Raw genomic sequence first — 13,788 nt, 5'->3', positions numbered from 1 at the left:
TGCGCTGCTTGGCCCCGGCGGCCTCGGCACCGGCGGAGTCACCTGCAGGGCTGTCGGTCAGGTTAATGTAAATGTGCTTCTCCCGTTCGACTGAGGTGAGGCAGCCGCGCGGGGCCGTGAGCTGGGCCGTGCTCCCCACGTTGTGAGGACGGGGGTGGGGCAGGCAGGTACCGGGCCATCGGCGCCTGGAAGGAGTGGTCAGGGGGTGGCTTGGTGCGCGTGGGGCCAGGGCAGTCCCTGGAAGAGCCTAGACCCTTGGAAGGGGACGTGGGGCAGGGCCAGCTCCTGAGTGGTGGCGCTGGGTTCAAATCCTGGCTCTGGGACCCCGTGTGTGTCTCCAGGTGGGAGCTCGGGCCCAGCCTCTGTAGGTCGTGTGTGTGACCAGGTGTTCGTGGGTCAGGCATCTGCACAAGGTCCGCGCAGAGAGGAGGGACTGCTATTACCAGACCCCACCCGAGAGCCAAGGGTGGGAGGCCCGGGTAGGCGTAGGCTGGGGGCTGGCTGGCTCCTCCGAAGTGCCTGGGAGACGTGGAGCTGCTCCGCGGGTCTCCCAAGACCGCCTGCCCCCACCCCAGCCCTGGAAAAGTTAGTAGCTACCTGAGGAAACCTGATTTTTTTTTAAGTTAAAATTTTATGTTTTTTTTAATCTAAGATTTTATTTATTTATTCATAGAGACAGAGAGAGAGGCAGAGGGAGAAGCAGGCTCCATGCAGGGAGCCTGATGCGGGACTTGATCCCAAGTCCCCAGGATCACACCCCAGGCTACAGGCGGCGCCAAACCGCTGAGCCACCAGGGCTGCCCTAAAGTTAAAATTTTAAAAAAGATATTATTTATTTATTCATGAGAGACACACATGCACGCACAGAGGCAGAGGCAGAGACACAGGCCGAGGGAGAAGCAGGCTCCATGCGGGGAGCCCGACGTGGGACTCGATCCCGGGTCCCCAGGATCACGCCCCGGGCAGAAGGTGGCGCTGAGCCGCTGAGCCCCCGGGCTGCCCTGAATCCACGATTCTTGGCTGTGTAGGAGGTTATGTGGACACAAGAGGCCTCAGTGTGTGGCGGTGGAGGGGCCATGGGGCTTGCACGATCTCTCCTCAAATAGAAGAGCGAATGGGCAGAGGCGGGATGTGAGTGCTCGGTGCCGAGTGCCAGATCCGCGTGTGTGCCCGGCCGCCTGTGAGAGCCCCTCGCCCGGCCCGCACGGAGGGGCCGCTGAGTCAGGGGCGCGCAGGGTCCCCTCGCAGCCGTTCCTGCCCAGGGCACACGAGCAGCTTGAGCGTCTTCCCCCGTGGGCAGCGCATCGCACCACGGTGCTGCGTCCTCGCTACTGCGACCCGCCGGTGGGCGGCCCTGGGGCTCAGGGTGCCTGGAGAGTGGGCTGTAAGGGAGGAAGAGGCCGGGGCGGGCAGGGTGAGGAACGCAGAGGGGGTGCGGGGGGCCCCGAGTGGGGCCCGGAGCTGGCCCGGCCACCGAAGCCCCCGTTGCCAGGAACAAGAGGGCTCACGGCAGCTGGGGCATGGGCGCCGTGCTGGAAGGGGACCGGAGCGGCTTTGCGCGCTGCGGGCCCAAGGAGCGCTTGGCCGAGGACATGATCCTGAGGGCCCGGGAAGGGAGCTACGACTGGGTCTACGGGATCCTCCGGGACGGGCTCGCCAGCGCCGACGTGGCCGATGCCAAGGGCTACACCGCGCTTGCCGCGGCTGCCGTGAGTCCCCCACCGGGCGCCCCGGGAGGGCGGAGCGGGCCGGCCTGGGCTCCTCGGCGTCAGGGGCCGCGTCCTCCCAGCCCAGAAGCGGGGGGCGCGGGGTCAGGTGACAGCGAGCGGCCCGGGGCGCCTCCACCTTCCCACGCCGTGGCCTCGAGTCGGCGCCCGCGTGGGCCTTGCTCAGGCGCCTGCCGTCCTCACGAGGCCGGCCTCCCGCCTCCAGCTCCACTGTCACAACGACATTGTCAACCTTCTGCTGGACAACGGGGCCGACGTGAACAAGTTCACGGATGAGGGGCTCACGGTGCTCAGCATGTGCTTCCTTCTCTACTACCCATCCCGGTCCTTCAAACCCAACATCGCCGAGCGCACGGCGCCCAAGCCCCAGGTCAGCCCCGCAGCCCCGCAGCCCCGCAGCCCGGCCTGGCGTCTGCACCACCCTGTCCCCCGTCCCCCGCCCACCTACCCCACGTCCCCGTCCCTTGTCCCCCATCCCCTGTCCCCCGTGCCCATCCACCTGTCTGTCTCTTCTCACAACGCCCACCAGTCTCGCCCTGTGTGGATCAGCTTCAGGTGGGGCGAGGGGACATTAAGGCCTGCGGGGCGGGGAGCGGGAGGCAGGGCCGTTGCTGGCACACTCGCTCGGTGTCCCAAGCTCTTGCCTCAACGCCAAGGGGTACGTGTCCCAGAGGAGCCACGTGCGCAGTGGTGGGGGCCCCGAGACCCCTCCTGTGGGCCGCAGGGAAGGAGACAGGGAGGGAGGGCGGAGGGGGGCGGAGGGGGGAGGAGGGAGGGAGGAGGGGGGAGGAGGGAGAGAGGAGGGGGGGAGGAGGGAGGGCGGGCTGGCGTCCAGGAGGGAGGCCCACCTTTGCCCACTGTGAATAGTGCTGCCCGGACGGCGCTGGGCAAGCGTTGGCGTGCGCTCCTGCTTCCGCGTGTTTCCCGTGGGATCTGGGGGTCACACGGTGTCCTGTGGTTCATCCAGGCGCCTCTGAGCCCCTGGGCGCTGCAGGGGCACCGCCATCTGCTGGGTTCCTGTGCCCGGTGGGGCCGCCAGCCAGGCGGGCAGTGCCCGAGGTCCTGCTCCCCGCAGTCCAGGGCCGCCTCGGTGGCCTGTCCCCTGAGCACCGGCCGGGGGGGGCACGTCTATAGGGGCTGCTCCCATCCCTTGGGGACCCTGGCGCCTGTCAGGGCTGTGAGGCCACCCAGTCTGGGACTCGCGTCCACCCAGCAGGCCTTCGGGGTGGGGGGGCTGCCGCTTTCCCCGCAGTTGGGGCCTCTCCTGGGCCGCTGAGGGAATGGCGCACGGTGGGCCCCTTCTCTCACCTCATCCCTTCTCCTGAATTCCTTCCTTGAGGAGACCACCTTATGAGCCTCGGCCTGTGCCCCACGGCGGGCAGAGCGCCTGTTACCCCAACATGACCCCTCTGCGTCTCCAGCCCCCAGCTTCTGCCTTCAGTTCTCTGAGGTGGGAGCACACCAGCAACCGGGGACCTCAGGGTGGCAGGGCCCACGGGCCTCAGGGCCTGACTGCGTGGGGAGCAGGTGCACGCGGGGAGGAGGCCGGGCCCACAGGGTCCCACTGCCCCGGGTGGGTGGGGGGAGCAGGTGCACGCAGGGAGGAGGCCTCCCAGGGAGGCAGGCGCTGAGCACCCCACAGGGAGACGGAGGTGGAGGGTTTGTGCGTCCGCGCTCCTTCTTGGCTGGAAGTTGTTCACGTACAGTAACGAAGTTCAAAGGTGATCGTGTGGACACGGTGGGGAGATCATTTCCACCCCTGTCATCCCCCCTTCGTTGCGAGCTTCCAGGGGCAGGGCCTTCTCCGGGCCCGCGGCGTCCCCCTGGCCGTCGGGGAAGCCTCATCAACTATGGGTGAAGGCAGCCGGAGTCCCTGAGAGCATTTTCTTCGTATACTTAAGGTTCTGGTAAAAATCACTCCTCTACCTTTTAAATTTCTTATTCTGAAAAAACACTGCCCGTACACAAAATAAGAGGAGGCGGCGGCACGTGCAGGAGCACGCGTGGACCGTCGCGCAGACCGAGGCGTCGCCAGCTCGCGGCGCACCCGCCGCGTCCACTCGCCCGCCGGGCCCCAGCCGCGCTCACCTTCAGGCAAGTTCCACCTGTGCGCGCTCGGGCTGCGGGGCCGGCGGCAGAGGACCCGGTCGTCCCTCTGCCTCTCAGCACCCGCAGTGTTGCCAGCGCCCCGGGAGCCCGTGGGGGCAGGTTCCCTGGGTTCCCACGGCGGCACCTCTTTAGAACGGAGGCCCCGCGTCCAGCCGCAGCTGGGCTCACGCACCGCACCGGGAACCTTCCTTCCCTGCGGCCTCCGCATGGGCGCGCCCCTGTGCCCCCTGCACCCCGCGGAGGCCCTGGGCCCGGGAAGCCTCCCCATCTATGGGGGGCACGGAGAGCTGGCCGCACCCCAGCATCTCTGCCTCAGGGGTCTGGGCTGGGGCCCAAGAGCCCGCCCTCCTGGCCACAGGGACGCTGCTGTCCCGGGACCACCCGGGGGGACAGAGCCTCTGAACGGGGCCCCGGGCGGCCTCCCATGGATGTGGCGCAGCCACGTGGCCATCCTGCCCTGTAAGTGTGTAGGGTTGGGGTGCGGGCGGGGTCCTGGATCGAGCCCCTGCTCATCGGGAGCTGCCTCCCCCTCTGCCCTCCCCCCTGCTCACGCTCTCTCGCTTTCTCTCGAATACACTAAATCTTAAAAGTCTCTAGGAGCCACAGTAAAAAAAGTGGTAAACCAGGGGGAATTGATTCTGAGAAGGTATTTTGTTCAACCCGAGCGTATCCACGGGCGAGCGTCTGTGTGAGGAGCGCGAGGACCGAGGCCATCGGCTGTCTGGGCCCACGCTCGCCGGATGTGGCCGGGCTCGTGCCGCGTGGCTCAGGTTTCGGGGCGCTGCCCCCAAGACGTGCGCTTCCCTCCCCTGGTGTCCGCAAAGTGCTTCGGCGTCGTCGGCCCGGGAGCCCGGAGGCGCCGTGTGCGCCGTGCGCGCCGCTTCTTGCTAAAGAAGTTGGTTTAAGTTGTTTAGGTTCAGGGTTGGCGCTCTGACCTCTCGTTCCTTCTAATGGGACGCGTGCCTCCCCTCCTCCCCCAGGAAGCCCCGAGTGTGCCGGTGAACCCCAGCCGCTCCTCCTCACTCCCCGAAGCCGCCAAGGAGCCCAGTTTGGAGGAGTGGGTGCCCATGCCCGGCAGCCAGGAGCAGAGGTCCGTGGTGTCGGGCAGTGAGGAGGACGGCCTCTCCGCGGGCACGCAGCCGTCTCGAGAGTCCCCCGACCCGGGGGGCAACCCTCAGAAGTGGGAGCCTGTGTCGCCGCGGGGCAGCGTCAGCGACCTGGAGAAGGGGATGGTTGGCGTGGCGGGGAGTCCGGACAGGTGCACGCCGGGCAGCCAGGAGACGGACTTCGAGTCCGACGTCTGCGTGCACAACTACACCATCGAGCTGTCCCAGGACCTGCTGGAGAAGAGCGCCCAGGCCCACAGCACGCTGAAGAGCCAGTCCCTCGGCGCCACCGGCTCGGTGAAGGGCACCATGAGGAGGATGGCCCTGGCCATGATCGAGTAGGTCGCTGGAGCGTGAGCGCGGGGGCCGAGGGCCACGCTCGGGCCGGCGAGCCTGCAGGGACGCGGGGGGCCCGTGCCGGGCGCCGCCACCCGGGGTGTCAGGGTGGCCACTGCCTGTGTGGCCCAGGGCTGGGGGCCCAGCTACGACACCGGGGGACAGCGGCAGTGAGAATCCAGGAGCACCGGGGCCCCCGAGGGGGCGCACACGCACGCCTACCCCACGTGCACCCAGAGCCCGCACACATTCGCTGGCTCGCCCTCCCTAGTCCTGCACATTCATACACGCGCTGGCACACGCTCATCTGCACACGCTCGCCCCCTCACCCCCACTCCCCACACGCTGCCCTGCACGTGGTCCTACACACACGCTCACCCGCCCCCCGCTCCCCTGCAGACCCTCAGCCCCCCGCCTCTCCAAGCGCCCGCGGGGGTCCCAGACTGTCGGGGAGTCTAGGGGGGGAACGATCCTCCTAACGCTCCTCATACGTCACCTGTCCTTTCGCCCTGTGACACCTGCCCCGCGTCTCCCATGTGTGGGAACGCACGCGATGCAGCAGTGGGGGCTTCTCAGCCATTAAACCTTGACCCCGAGGCCGGGCCTTTCCGCTGCTGTGCAACAAGCTGGGGGTCTCGAGGCTCGCCTGCTCCCACCCGGCGGGACGGTTCTCCCGAGGGAAGAGCGTCTCCAGCGCAGGCGTCGCGGGGGGCGCTGTCGCCGTCCCCCGAGGGACACCCCCTTACTTGCAAGAATGACCGACTGGCACGCAAGGGTCCCTCGTCCTTGTGCACACGCTGAGCCTCGGGCTCTAGGAGACCCCCGAAGGGTGTGTGGCCAGTGGTGACGTCTCGGCTCTCGAGAGGAGACTTGGATTTTGGACGCTGTGCACCTGTCACCGTGTGCACCCCCCGCAGCGTCCGGTGACACCTGTCAGCCTCGGGGAGAGCTCAGTTCTTTCCACACGACCAGGTCCTGATGTCACAGACTCACCCGGGCTTGGGACCCCTCGCAGTGCTGGATTCTGATGCAGCCAAGTGCACGTTTTTTATAAAAGCTTATTTATGGGTTTATAATTTTTTTTAAAGTGTATTAGTATTTAGGCATTTTTCTCATCTCACCTGTACTGCGGTAGACACGGGTGGGTAGAACCTGCACATACAAAGCTCTTTGGGGTCCTCGAGGGACCTTAGGAGTAGAGAGGGTCCCAAGGGCAGGGCGTTTGAGCGCCGCTGCTCTGGGCTGACCCGGCCTGCCCACCGCGCTCTTGCCTGCCCACCTGCGGCTGCGCTGGCGGCGGGGTCAGCGGGCCGGGCCGGACCCCCTCTGGTCCTGCTCCCCTCCCGCCGTACAGCCCGCTTGGCTGCTCAGCACGTGCTCCTCCGTCCCCAGTGGGGCTGTCGTCCCCGCCGGGTCTGGGCAAGGCTGCCCTGCTGCTGCTGGCCCCGCGCTGCTCGTAAGGGAGGTGCAGTGCACGGACGCACGTGTGTGGGGCGTGTGTAGGTGTAGGTGTGTGTGTTGTACACGCGTGTGTGGGACATCACGGTGTGCAGGCTGTGCTGTATATGCACATGCATGTGTGATGTGCACGTGTGTTTGTACCTGTCATGTGTGTCCGTGTGTGCACGTGGTGTACGTGTGTGAGTGTAGGTATGTCCCATGTGTATGTGTGTGTGGTGTGTGGTGCGTGCATGTATGCACGTCTGGGTGCAGGGTCGTGCCCCGCGTGTACTAGGTGCCCATGGCCCCCGGGGAGGGAGGGCTGGCCCCCAGCTTGTGCCCTATGTCACAGGTGACGGGAAGGCTGAGCGGCCACCCAGGGCTGACGCAGGCAGGGCCGCGGGGCCTGGAGCCTGGTGGGGGTGGCCAGCTCAGGGTGGCGACAGGGGGCCGCCCTGGGGCAGGGCAGGGGCCAGAGGTCTCGGGAAGGCGGGGCCGCGGGTGTCCTCGGGCCAGGCTGTGCCCGCCGGGGCTCCGAGCACCTCTCGTGACCCGGGCAGGGTGCTGTCCTGTGCCTGTCCTCCGGGCCGTGACCGTGTCACACCGATCCTTGCAGATGCCGAAGCCGGTGGCAGACCATCAAGCTCCTCCTGCGCCGGGGCGCGGACCCCAACCTGTGCTGCGTGCCCATGCACGTCCTGTTCCTCGCTGTGAAGGCCGGGGACGTGGCCGGGGTGAGGCTGCTGCTGGAGAACGGCGCTGGGACGGACATCCGGCTCCCCGCCGAGGTGGGACCCACGGGGGGCTGGGGGGCCCGGGGGGAGCGGGGCAGGCTGACGGGGCCCCGGTGGAGAGCTCAGAGCCCTGGTTCTGCAGTGTCCTGGCGGAGCTGGGCTCGGGGGTGCGCTCGGGGGTGTGCTCGGGGGGCTGGCCGGGGGCTGCGGATGGCCCTGGGCTTCGGGGCGGTCGGCTGCGTGCACCTGGCCGGGCTCTCTCGCCTCCGTGTGGCCGGCATGTCCCGACAGCACCCGCAGGGGGCCAAGGGCTGCCGTGGGTGGTGCCGGGCCCGGGCGGGACTGCAGGGGGCAGCCGGGTGGCCGTCCCCGCGGGGGCATCCGGAGTGGGGGCCGGGCAGGACGGCAGGGCGCCTGTCGGAGGGAGGCGGGGCCGCTGGCTAACGTGCAGACAGGCCCCGGGGCTGCGGGCCTGGAGGTGGGGGCCCGCGGGAGCCGACGCGGGAGCGCTTCGTTGTCCCACACATCGCAATGAGGCCGGGAGCATGTGGCCGTGGGGTGTCTGAGAGGTGGGGCCGGGGGCCGTGTCCTGGGAGCCGGCCTCACCCGTGCCCGTGTCGCCTCTGCAGCTGGGGGCCCTTACCCCGCTGCACATCGCAGCCGCCCTGCCGGGGGAGGAGGGCGTCAAGGTCACGGAGCTGCTGCTGCACGCTGTCACGGATGTGGACGCCAGGGCGGCCGACCAGGACGACGTGTACCAGCCGGGCAAGGTGCGCTGGCCTGGCTGCGGGGCGGGGGTGCTGCGGCCCCAGGGCCCTCCCGTCCGAAGTTCGGTCTCACGCCACTGTCCCCAACGAGCTTGACTAGTGCCCCGTGTGCCCCACGCGGCCGGGGTCTTGTGCGCGGCTCCCGGGGCAGGAGCCCGGGTGGGCAGGGGACCGGCTCTGAGCCCCTCCGCGTTTCACTCCGGGGACCCGCAGCCGCCGTCTGGGGACGGAGGCCACTGGCTCGTGCTCCGCGCCGAGCTCGCACCTGCCGGCGTCTCCCGGGCCAGCCTTCCGCCGGGACGGGCGCAGGGCCAGCACGTGTCCCCTCTGCACGCAGCTAGACCTGCTGCCCTCGAGCCTGAAGCTCAGCAACGAGGCAGGCCCCGCCAGCGTCTACCACAGCCAGCGCGCCTCGGCGCCCGACGAGGGGGGCAGGACGGCTCTGCACGTGGCCTGTGAGCGCGAGGACAGCTACAAGGTGCGCGGGGCCCCTGCAGGCGGGCGGCGGGCGGCGGTGGGCGCCGGGTGAGGGCCCGTGCGCGCGTGCATGTGTGTTCCGCGGGCGCCTGCCTGTGAGCGTACGGGCACGTCTGTGTGCGCGCCTGTGGGTCGGCGTGGGGGTGTCTGTGCGTCCTGCGCGTCCTGCGTGCGTGGGGTGGTCACTGCAGCCTCGCCGGTCACTGTCACCGACCGTCCCAGGCCGGGACTCCCTGGGCTGTGGCCGGTGCCTCCTGTCAGCCTCGGGGATTTATTGTCAGCAAGCGGGTGCGGGGACCTGTCGGAGGAGGGCCGGGCGGTTGGGGAGGGTGTGGGGGTAACCGGGAACCAAATCTGGGCGTGGTGCGGCCAGCCAGCGCAGCGCGGGCCAGTAAGCCTGGGTGCACTCAGTAGACCGAGCCTCAGTTTACCCCAAATGAAAATGGTAGCCAGCCGCTCGGGTCTGGGGTGTGGGTGGTTTGCCCCCGCACAGGGTGATGATTGTGGGGGTGTGAGGACCTGCATGGGGGTGGGCGCAGGATGAGGCTGGGTGGGCGGGTGGGCGGCCCCCACTTCAGTTCGTCCCTTGTCAAAGCCTCCTGGGGCCCAGGCCAGCACTCTGCCCATCGTGTCTGCTCCAGTGGGGAGGACGGGAGAGGGAGGCCGCCTTGGGCTGACACCTGGCCGGGGTGGGGGGCGGAGGAGAATGGGCCTGGAGGTGGCCCAAGCAGCCCCCTGGGTCTGCCCCTGCAGGGGGAGCGGCAGCCTGGAGGAGTCCTTGTGGCGGGGGACCCGCAGCACCCGCGGGAGAGGAGGAGGGAGAGAAGGGCAGGGACGGCAGGGACGGGCCCTTCCCACGGGGTGCACCCCCTTTGCTGGGGCCGGGCTGCTCCTGCACTCGGTGCCCTACACGACCCCTGAGCCCCGGGGCGAGGCACGTTCCTCTGGCCGGATGGACCCGCGCCGGCCTTGCTTCCAGGGTCACGCGGTCCCGACAAGCTTTCCAGCCGTTCATGCATCATGTGTCCCTTCCTGTCTTGTGTTGGAGACTCGGTATGTTTAGGAAACATCTTCCCAGTGTGAGGATCCGGGCAGCCTCGCACCCACCGGGCCGCGCGTCCATCCAAAATCCAGGGCGCTCCCTGTGCGCCGGGCAGGGGCCCGTCTGGAGGAAATGGCAATTAAGCGGCAAACTTGATCTTACGGCGTTTGAGTTAATGGTCAGCGTGAGGAGCCCCTGGGAGTCGGGGCCCCCTCAAACCTGTGGTCCTGCCTTTCTCCCCACCCAGTGTGCCAGGGACGTAGTCCGGCTCCTCCTCTCCCACAAAGCGAACCCCAACATGCTGTGGAGCGGCCACTCCCCACTCTCCCTGTCCATCGCCAGCGGGAATGACCTGGTGAGCACCTTGCACACCCCCTGATGGCGCTCCTGCAGTCTCTGCCTCACCGTGACCCCCTCCCTAGTCAGTCTTCGGGATTTGCTGCTGTTGGCGGCAGCGGGGCCGCGTGGATCCCTCCCCGGGGGATGGAGCGCCTCAGAGAGAGGAGGGTGTGGAGAGGGAGGGGGGCAGTGAGGATGAGGGTTCAGCTGGGGGACGCTCCTCAGGGTGGGTGGGTCACCCCGCCTACCCCAGGCATGGACCCCTCGGGGCCCTGGGAAAGGCACCCTGGCCAACGCCCACCTCTGCCGCTGGCAAGGATGTGTGTTCACCGTCCACCCGTCTGCCTGTCCGTCCACTCATCCACCCGCCCACCCGCATCCACCCACCCACTCACCTAGCCGTCCACTCACCTACCGACCCACACTCACCCCCCAGTGTGTCCTTCATCCCTCCCTCCATCCGTCCATCCGTCCATCCTCTGTCCATCCATCTGTCCATCTATCCACCATCCTTCCATCCATCCATCCTTCCATCCCTCCAATCATCTGTCCTTCTGTCCTCCATCCATCCATCCCTCCTTCCATCATGCCACCCGTTCATTCCTCATCCATCATCCATCGTTCTTTGTTCCTCCTTTCCTTTTTCCTGCCATCCATCCGTCTGCAATACGTGCCCCCATTCATCCTTACATTTAACTGTTGTTTTGTGAGACCCACTGTGTGCCAGGGAGGCACCATTGCAGGCATTAGGTGCCAAATAAAGCAAGGTCCCTGCTCTCAAGGATCCTACATTCTTTTTTTAAAGATTTATTTATTTATTTATTTATTTATTTATTTATTTATTTATTAGAGAGAGAGAGAGAGAGAGAGAGGCAGAGACATAGGCAGAGGGGGAAGCAGGCTCCCTGCAGGGAGCCCGACGTGGGATTCGATCCCGGGTCTCCAGGATCGCGCCCTGGGCCAAAGGCAGGCACTAAACCGCTGCGCCACCCAGGGATCCCCGGATCCTACATTTCTAGTGTGGGGGACACACCATAATCGAGTGTGTCACAAAATTTCCGGCGGTGATAGGTGCTGTGAAGAAGTGACAGCTGGATAAGGAGTAGAGAATGACGGGGACAGGCTGTTTTAGCGGGTGGCCGGGGCTGCTCGGTGAGGTGACATATGGGCGGAGGTCTGAGGAAGATGAAGGCGTGGGGGCTCCTGTGGTCCTTCTGTCCCTCCTCCCTTCCTCTGTACCCAGAGTCATTCACTGAGCACGTCATAGGGGCACCTGCTCTGTGCCCGCTCGGGTGCGGGGGGGGCGAGGCAGGGTCGGGAGCTTCTTGGGGAGAAGGAAGCTCTTGAGAGCCACACGCCAGTGCATCTCACGTCCAGCCAAGCGGCGGTCACTCCTGGCTTCCTAGTGGCACCGGGGCCGGTGGCTGGGGACACAGCAGGGAACAAGCGAGATGTGCCCCACTCGGCGTCCGGGCAGGTGGTCGCAGCGACTCAGGTGCCTAAGCGGCAAGGGCAGGCTGGTCCCAGGGAGGAGGGCTGAAGGGACCCACCAGGCCGTGTGCTGCCCCCGGGCTGGAAAGCACGACCCGAGCCAGGAGCTCTCTGCAGCCAGCGGACAGCGCGCAGAGGAAGCGCCAGACCTGGGCTGCCGGGGTGCGCGGACCCCGTGCCCCAGCATCGTCCTCTGGGCCGGGCGGCAGTGGCACCTGTGGGTGGCAGGCACGCGAGCCCCGGGTGTGGCGGTCACTGTGCTCGGTGCCGCACAGCCTTGGTCCGGGGGCTCCCTCCGCCGGCGAGGAGGGGGGACCTGGCGGGCGGTGACGAGCCCGTGTGTGTCCAGATTGTGAAGGAGCTGCTGTCCCACGGAGCCGACCCCAACCTGCTGCTGACCAAAGGCTTGGGCAGCGCCTTGTGTGTCGCCTGTGACCTCACCTATGAGCACCAGAGGAGCACGGACAGCAAGCTGGCCCTGGTGAGGGGTGAGGCTGGAGGGGGCGGGCGTGCAGGGCAGCGGGCCTGGTGTGTCGGGTCTCAGGGTGGGGGGGCGTGTTGGACCCCCGGCTCCACCCTCACCCTGGCAGGTAGGGCTTCAAGTGACCTTGCTCTGTGATGTTCAAACACCTGAGAAAGAACACCAAGTTCTGGCCCTCAGTATTACATGGGCCTAAAACTGCAAAGTTCAAACCCATTCAGGGGGCGGAGGGGCCCATGCGCGGCGTGGGCGGTGCAGCCTGGGTTTCCCCTGCTGGGCCAGGGCCGCGCCAGGCCGGGGTCTGCGGTTGTGCAGAGGCTCCCAGCTAGCTGTGAGGCCGCGGAGCCCCCGGGGAGCCCGGCCTCCCTCCTTGGGGCGGAGGGCGCCTCCCTTGGGTGCCATTTGCCGCGGAATCCGTAATAAGCCACTCGTGCCGCCTCTGAGCACACTCGTGTGTCATCGAGCCTCCGGGACGTGGTGGGGCCGTGGGGCCTGAGAGCAGCCCAGCCTTGATCTACCCCATGTCCACCTAACTTCTCCTCTGTGGGGTCAGCCCGTCTGTCCTGTCTGTCCGACCGCGGACTCCCCGGGTGGCCTCCCTGGGCCGGATGGGCGACTGTGGCCCTTGGGGGCAGTACCTGTCGTCCTGCTGGGCCGCTGTCCTTGGGCTGCCGTCCTGCCTCAGGTGACGTGGGGCACAGCTTCCGAGTCCTGCGTCCTGGCAGGGGGGGCGTCCACGCGTGTGACACAGGCTCTGCTCTGCTCAGATCGACCAGCTGATTAAGTACGGGGCCGACATCCTGAGGCCGGTGAGGCTGACGCAGGGGGACAAGGTGGCTGTGGGCACGGCCGTCGACTACGGGTATTTCAAGTTCTATCAGGTACGGCTTTGTGCATCCCGTGGGGGGCGGGCTCTAGGGCCGGGGCCTCGGGGTCTCTCGGCGAGGCTCGGCCACAGGCCCCCCCCGCCCCCGACCGAAGCCCCCCGCCCCCGGGCCTCCTGGGAGGGAAGGCCAGGCCACCCTCTGAGCGTCCTGCCTGTGTCCTGACTGCGGCTCCGCAGGGTCCGCCCCCCAGGGTCCCCCTACGGTGGTGGCCAGGCCCCGCGGTCCCTGGTGGTGACCGGTGCTGTGCTGCAGGACCGGAAGATCGCCCACTGCCCCTTCCACATGCTGACGCCGGCAGAGCGGGAGGTGTTCGTGGCGCGGAAGAGGCTCCTGGAATACATGGGCTTCCAGCTGCGCCGCGCCGTCTTCGCCAAGGAGAGCCAGTGGGACCCGAAGGTGCTGAACCTGAGCAAGAGAGGTGGGTGGCAGCGGGCTCGGGGGCACGTCGTGCGATCCCCGCCTCCTGGGGCAGCGTGGGCGTCGGGGCTGTTTGCTGAGGCCGTGGGGGACGCGCCAGGGTGGGACCGGAGAGGCCAACTGCGGCCCCCTCCCCGGAGGTCAGCAAGAGTCATGGAGGGAGGTGGGGACACGAGCTGGGAACAGAAGCCCAGGGCTCCCTCCCCAGGGGGCACGTTTGCCTGGTGCCAGGGGACACCCGCTCTGACTTGGCACCAACTACCTACCGCCTGTCCTGCTGCCACAGGTGGAGGGCATGACACCTGGGGGACAGGGTCCTGGCTGAGCTGCTCAGGCTGCCGTGGGGCCTCGTGTGGGAAGGAGCAGGGGTGCACGACAGCCCGGCAGCCCCAGGACTTGTGGGGGGCAGGCCCCGCTGCTCCGGAAGGCGGGCAG

The 13,788-nt window shown here is 67.5% G+C and overlaps 1 protein-coding gene across 6 annotated transcripts in view; it reads left to right on the top strand.

The window, feature by feature from the left end:
• The window catches only part of ANKMY1 (ankyrin repeat and MYND domain containing 1), a 48,138-nt gene that overhangs the window by 21,053 nt on the left and 13,297 nt on the right, over positions 1–13,788 (top strand). For all 6 annotated transcript variants that reach the window (XM_072796964.1, XM_072796960.1, XM_072796961.1 and 3 more), the window contains 10 exons: positions 1,493–1,709; positions 1,933–2,097; positions 4,817–5,280; positions 7,335–7,506; positions 8,082–8,222; positions 8,557–8,697; positions 9,986–10,093; positions 11,918–12,049; positions 12,817–12,930; positions 13,189–13,354. In XM_072796964.1, coding sequence (XP_072653065.1) covers positions 1,493–1,709; positions 1,933–2,097; positions 4,817–5,280; positions 7,335–7,506; positions 8,082–8,222; positions 8,557–8,697; positions 9,986–10,093; positions 11,918–12,049; positions 12,817–12,930; positions 13,189–13,354 — 1,820 coding nt within the window. The remainder of the gene's footprint in view (positions 1–1,492; positions 1,710–1,932; positions 2,098–4,816; positions 5,281–7,334; positions 7,507–8,081; positions 8,223–8,556; positions 8,698–9,985; positions 10,094–11,917; positions 12,050–12,816; positions 12,931–13,188; positions 13,355–13,788) is intronic.

The sequence above is a fragment of the Canis lupus genome, chromosome 24 (genome assembly GCF_048164855.1).
Source record: "Canis lupus baileyi chromosome 24, mCanLup2.hap1, whole genome shotgun sequence".
Lineage (NCBI taxonomy): Eukaryota > Metazoa > Chordata > Mammalia > Carnivora > Canidae > Canis > Canis lupus.
Note: the sequence above shows the minus strand (reverse complement) of the source record. Positions and strands in the feature narration are given on the sequence as shown.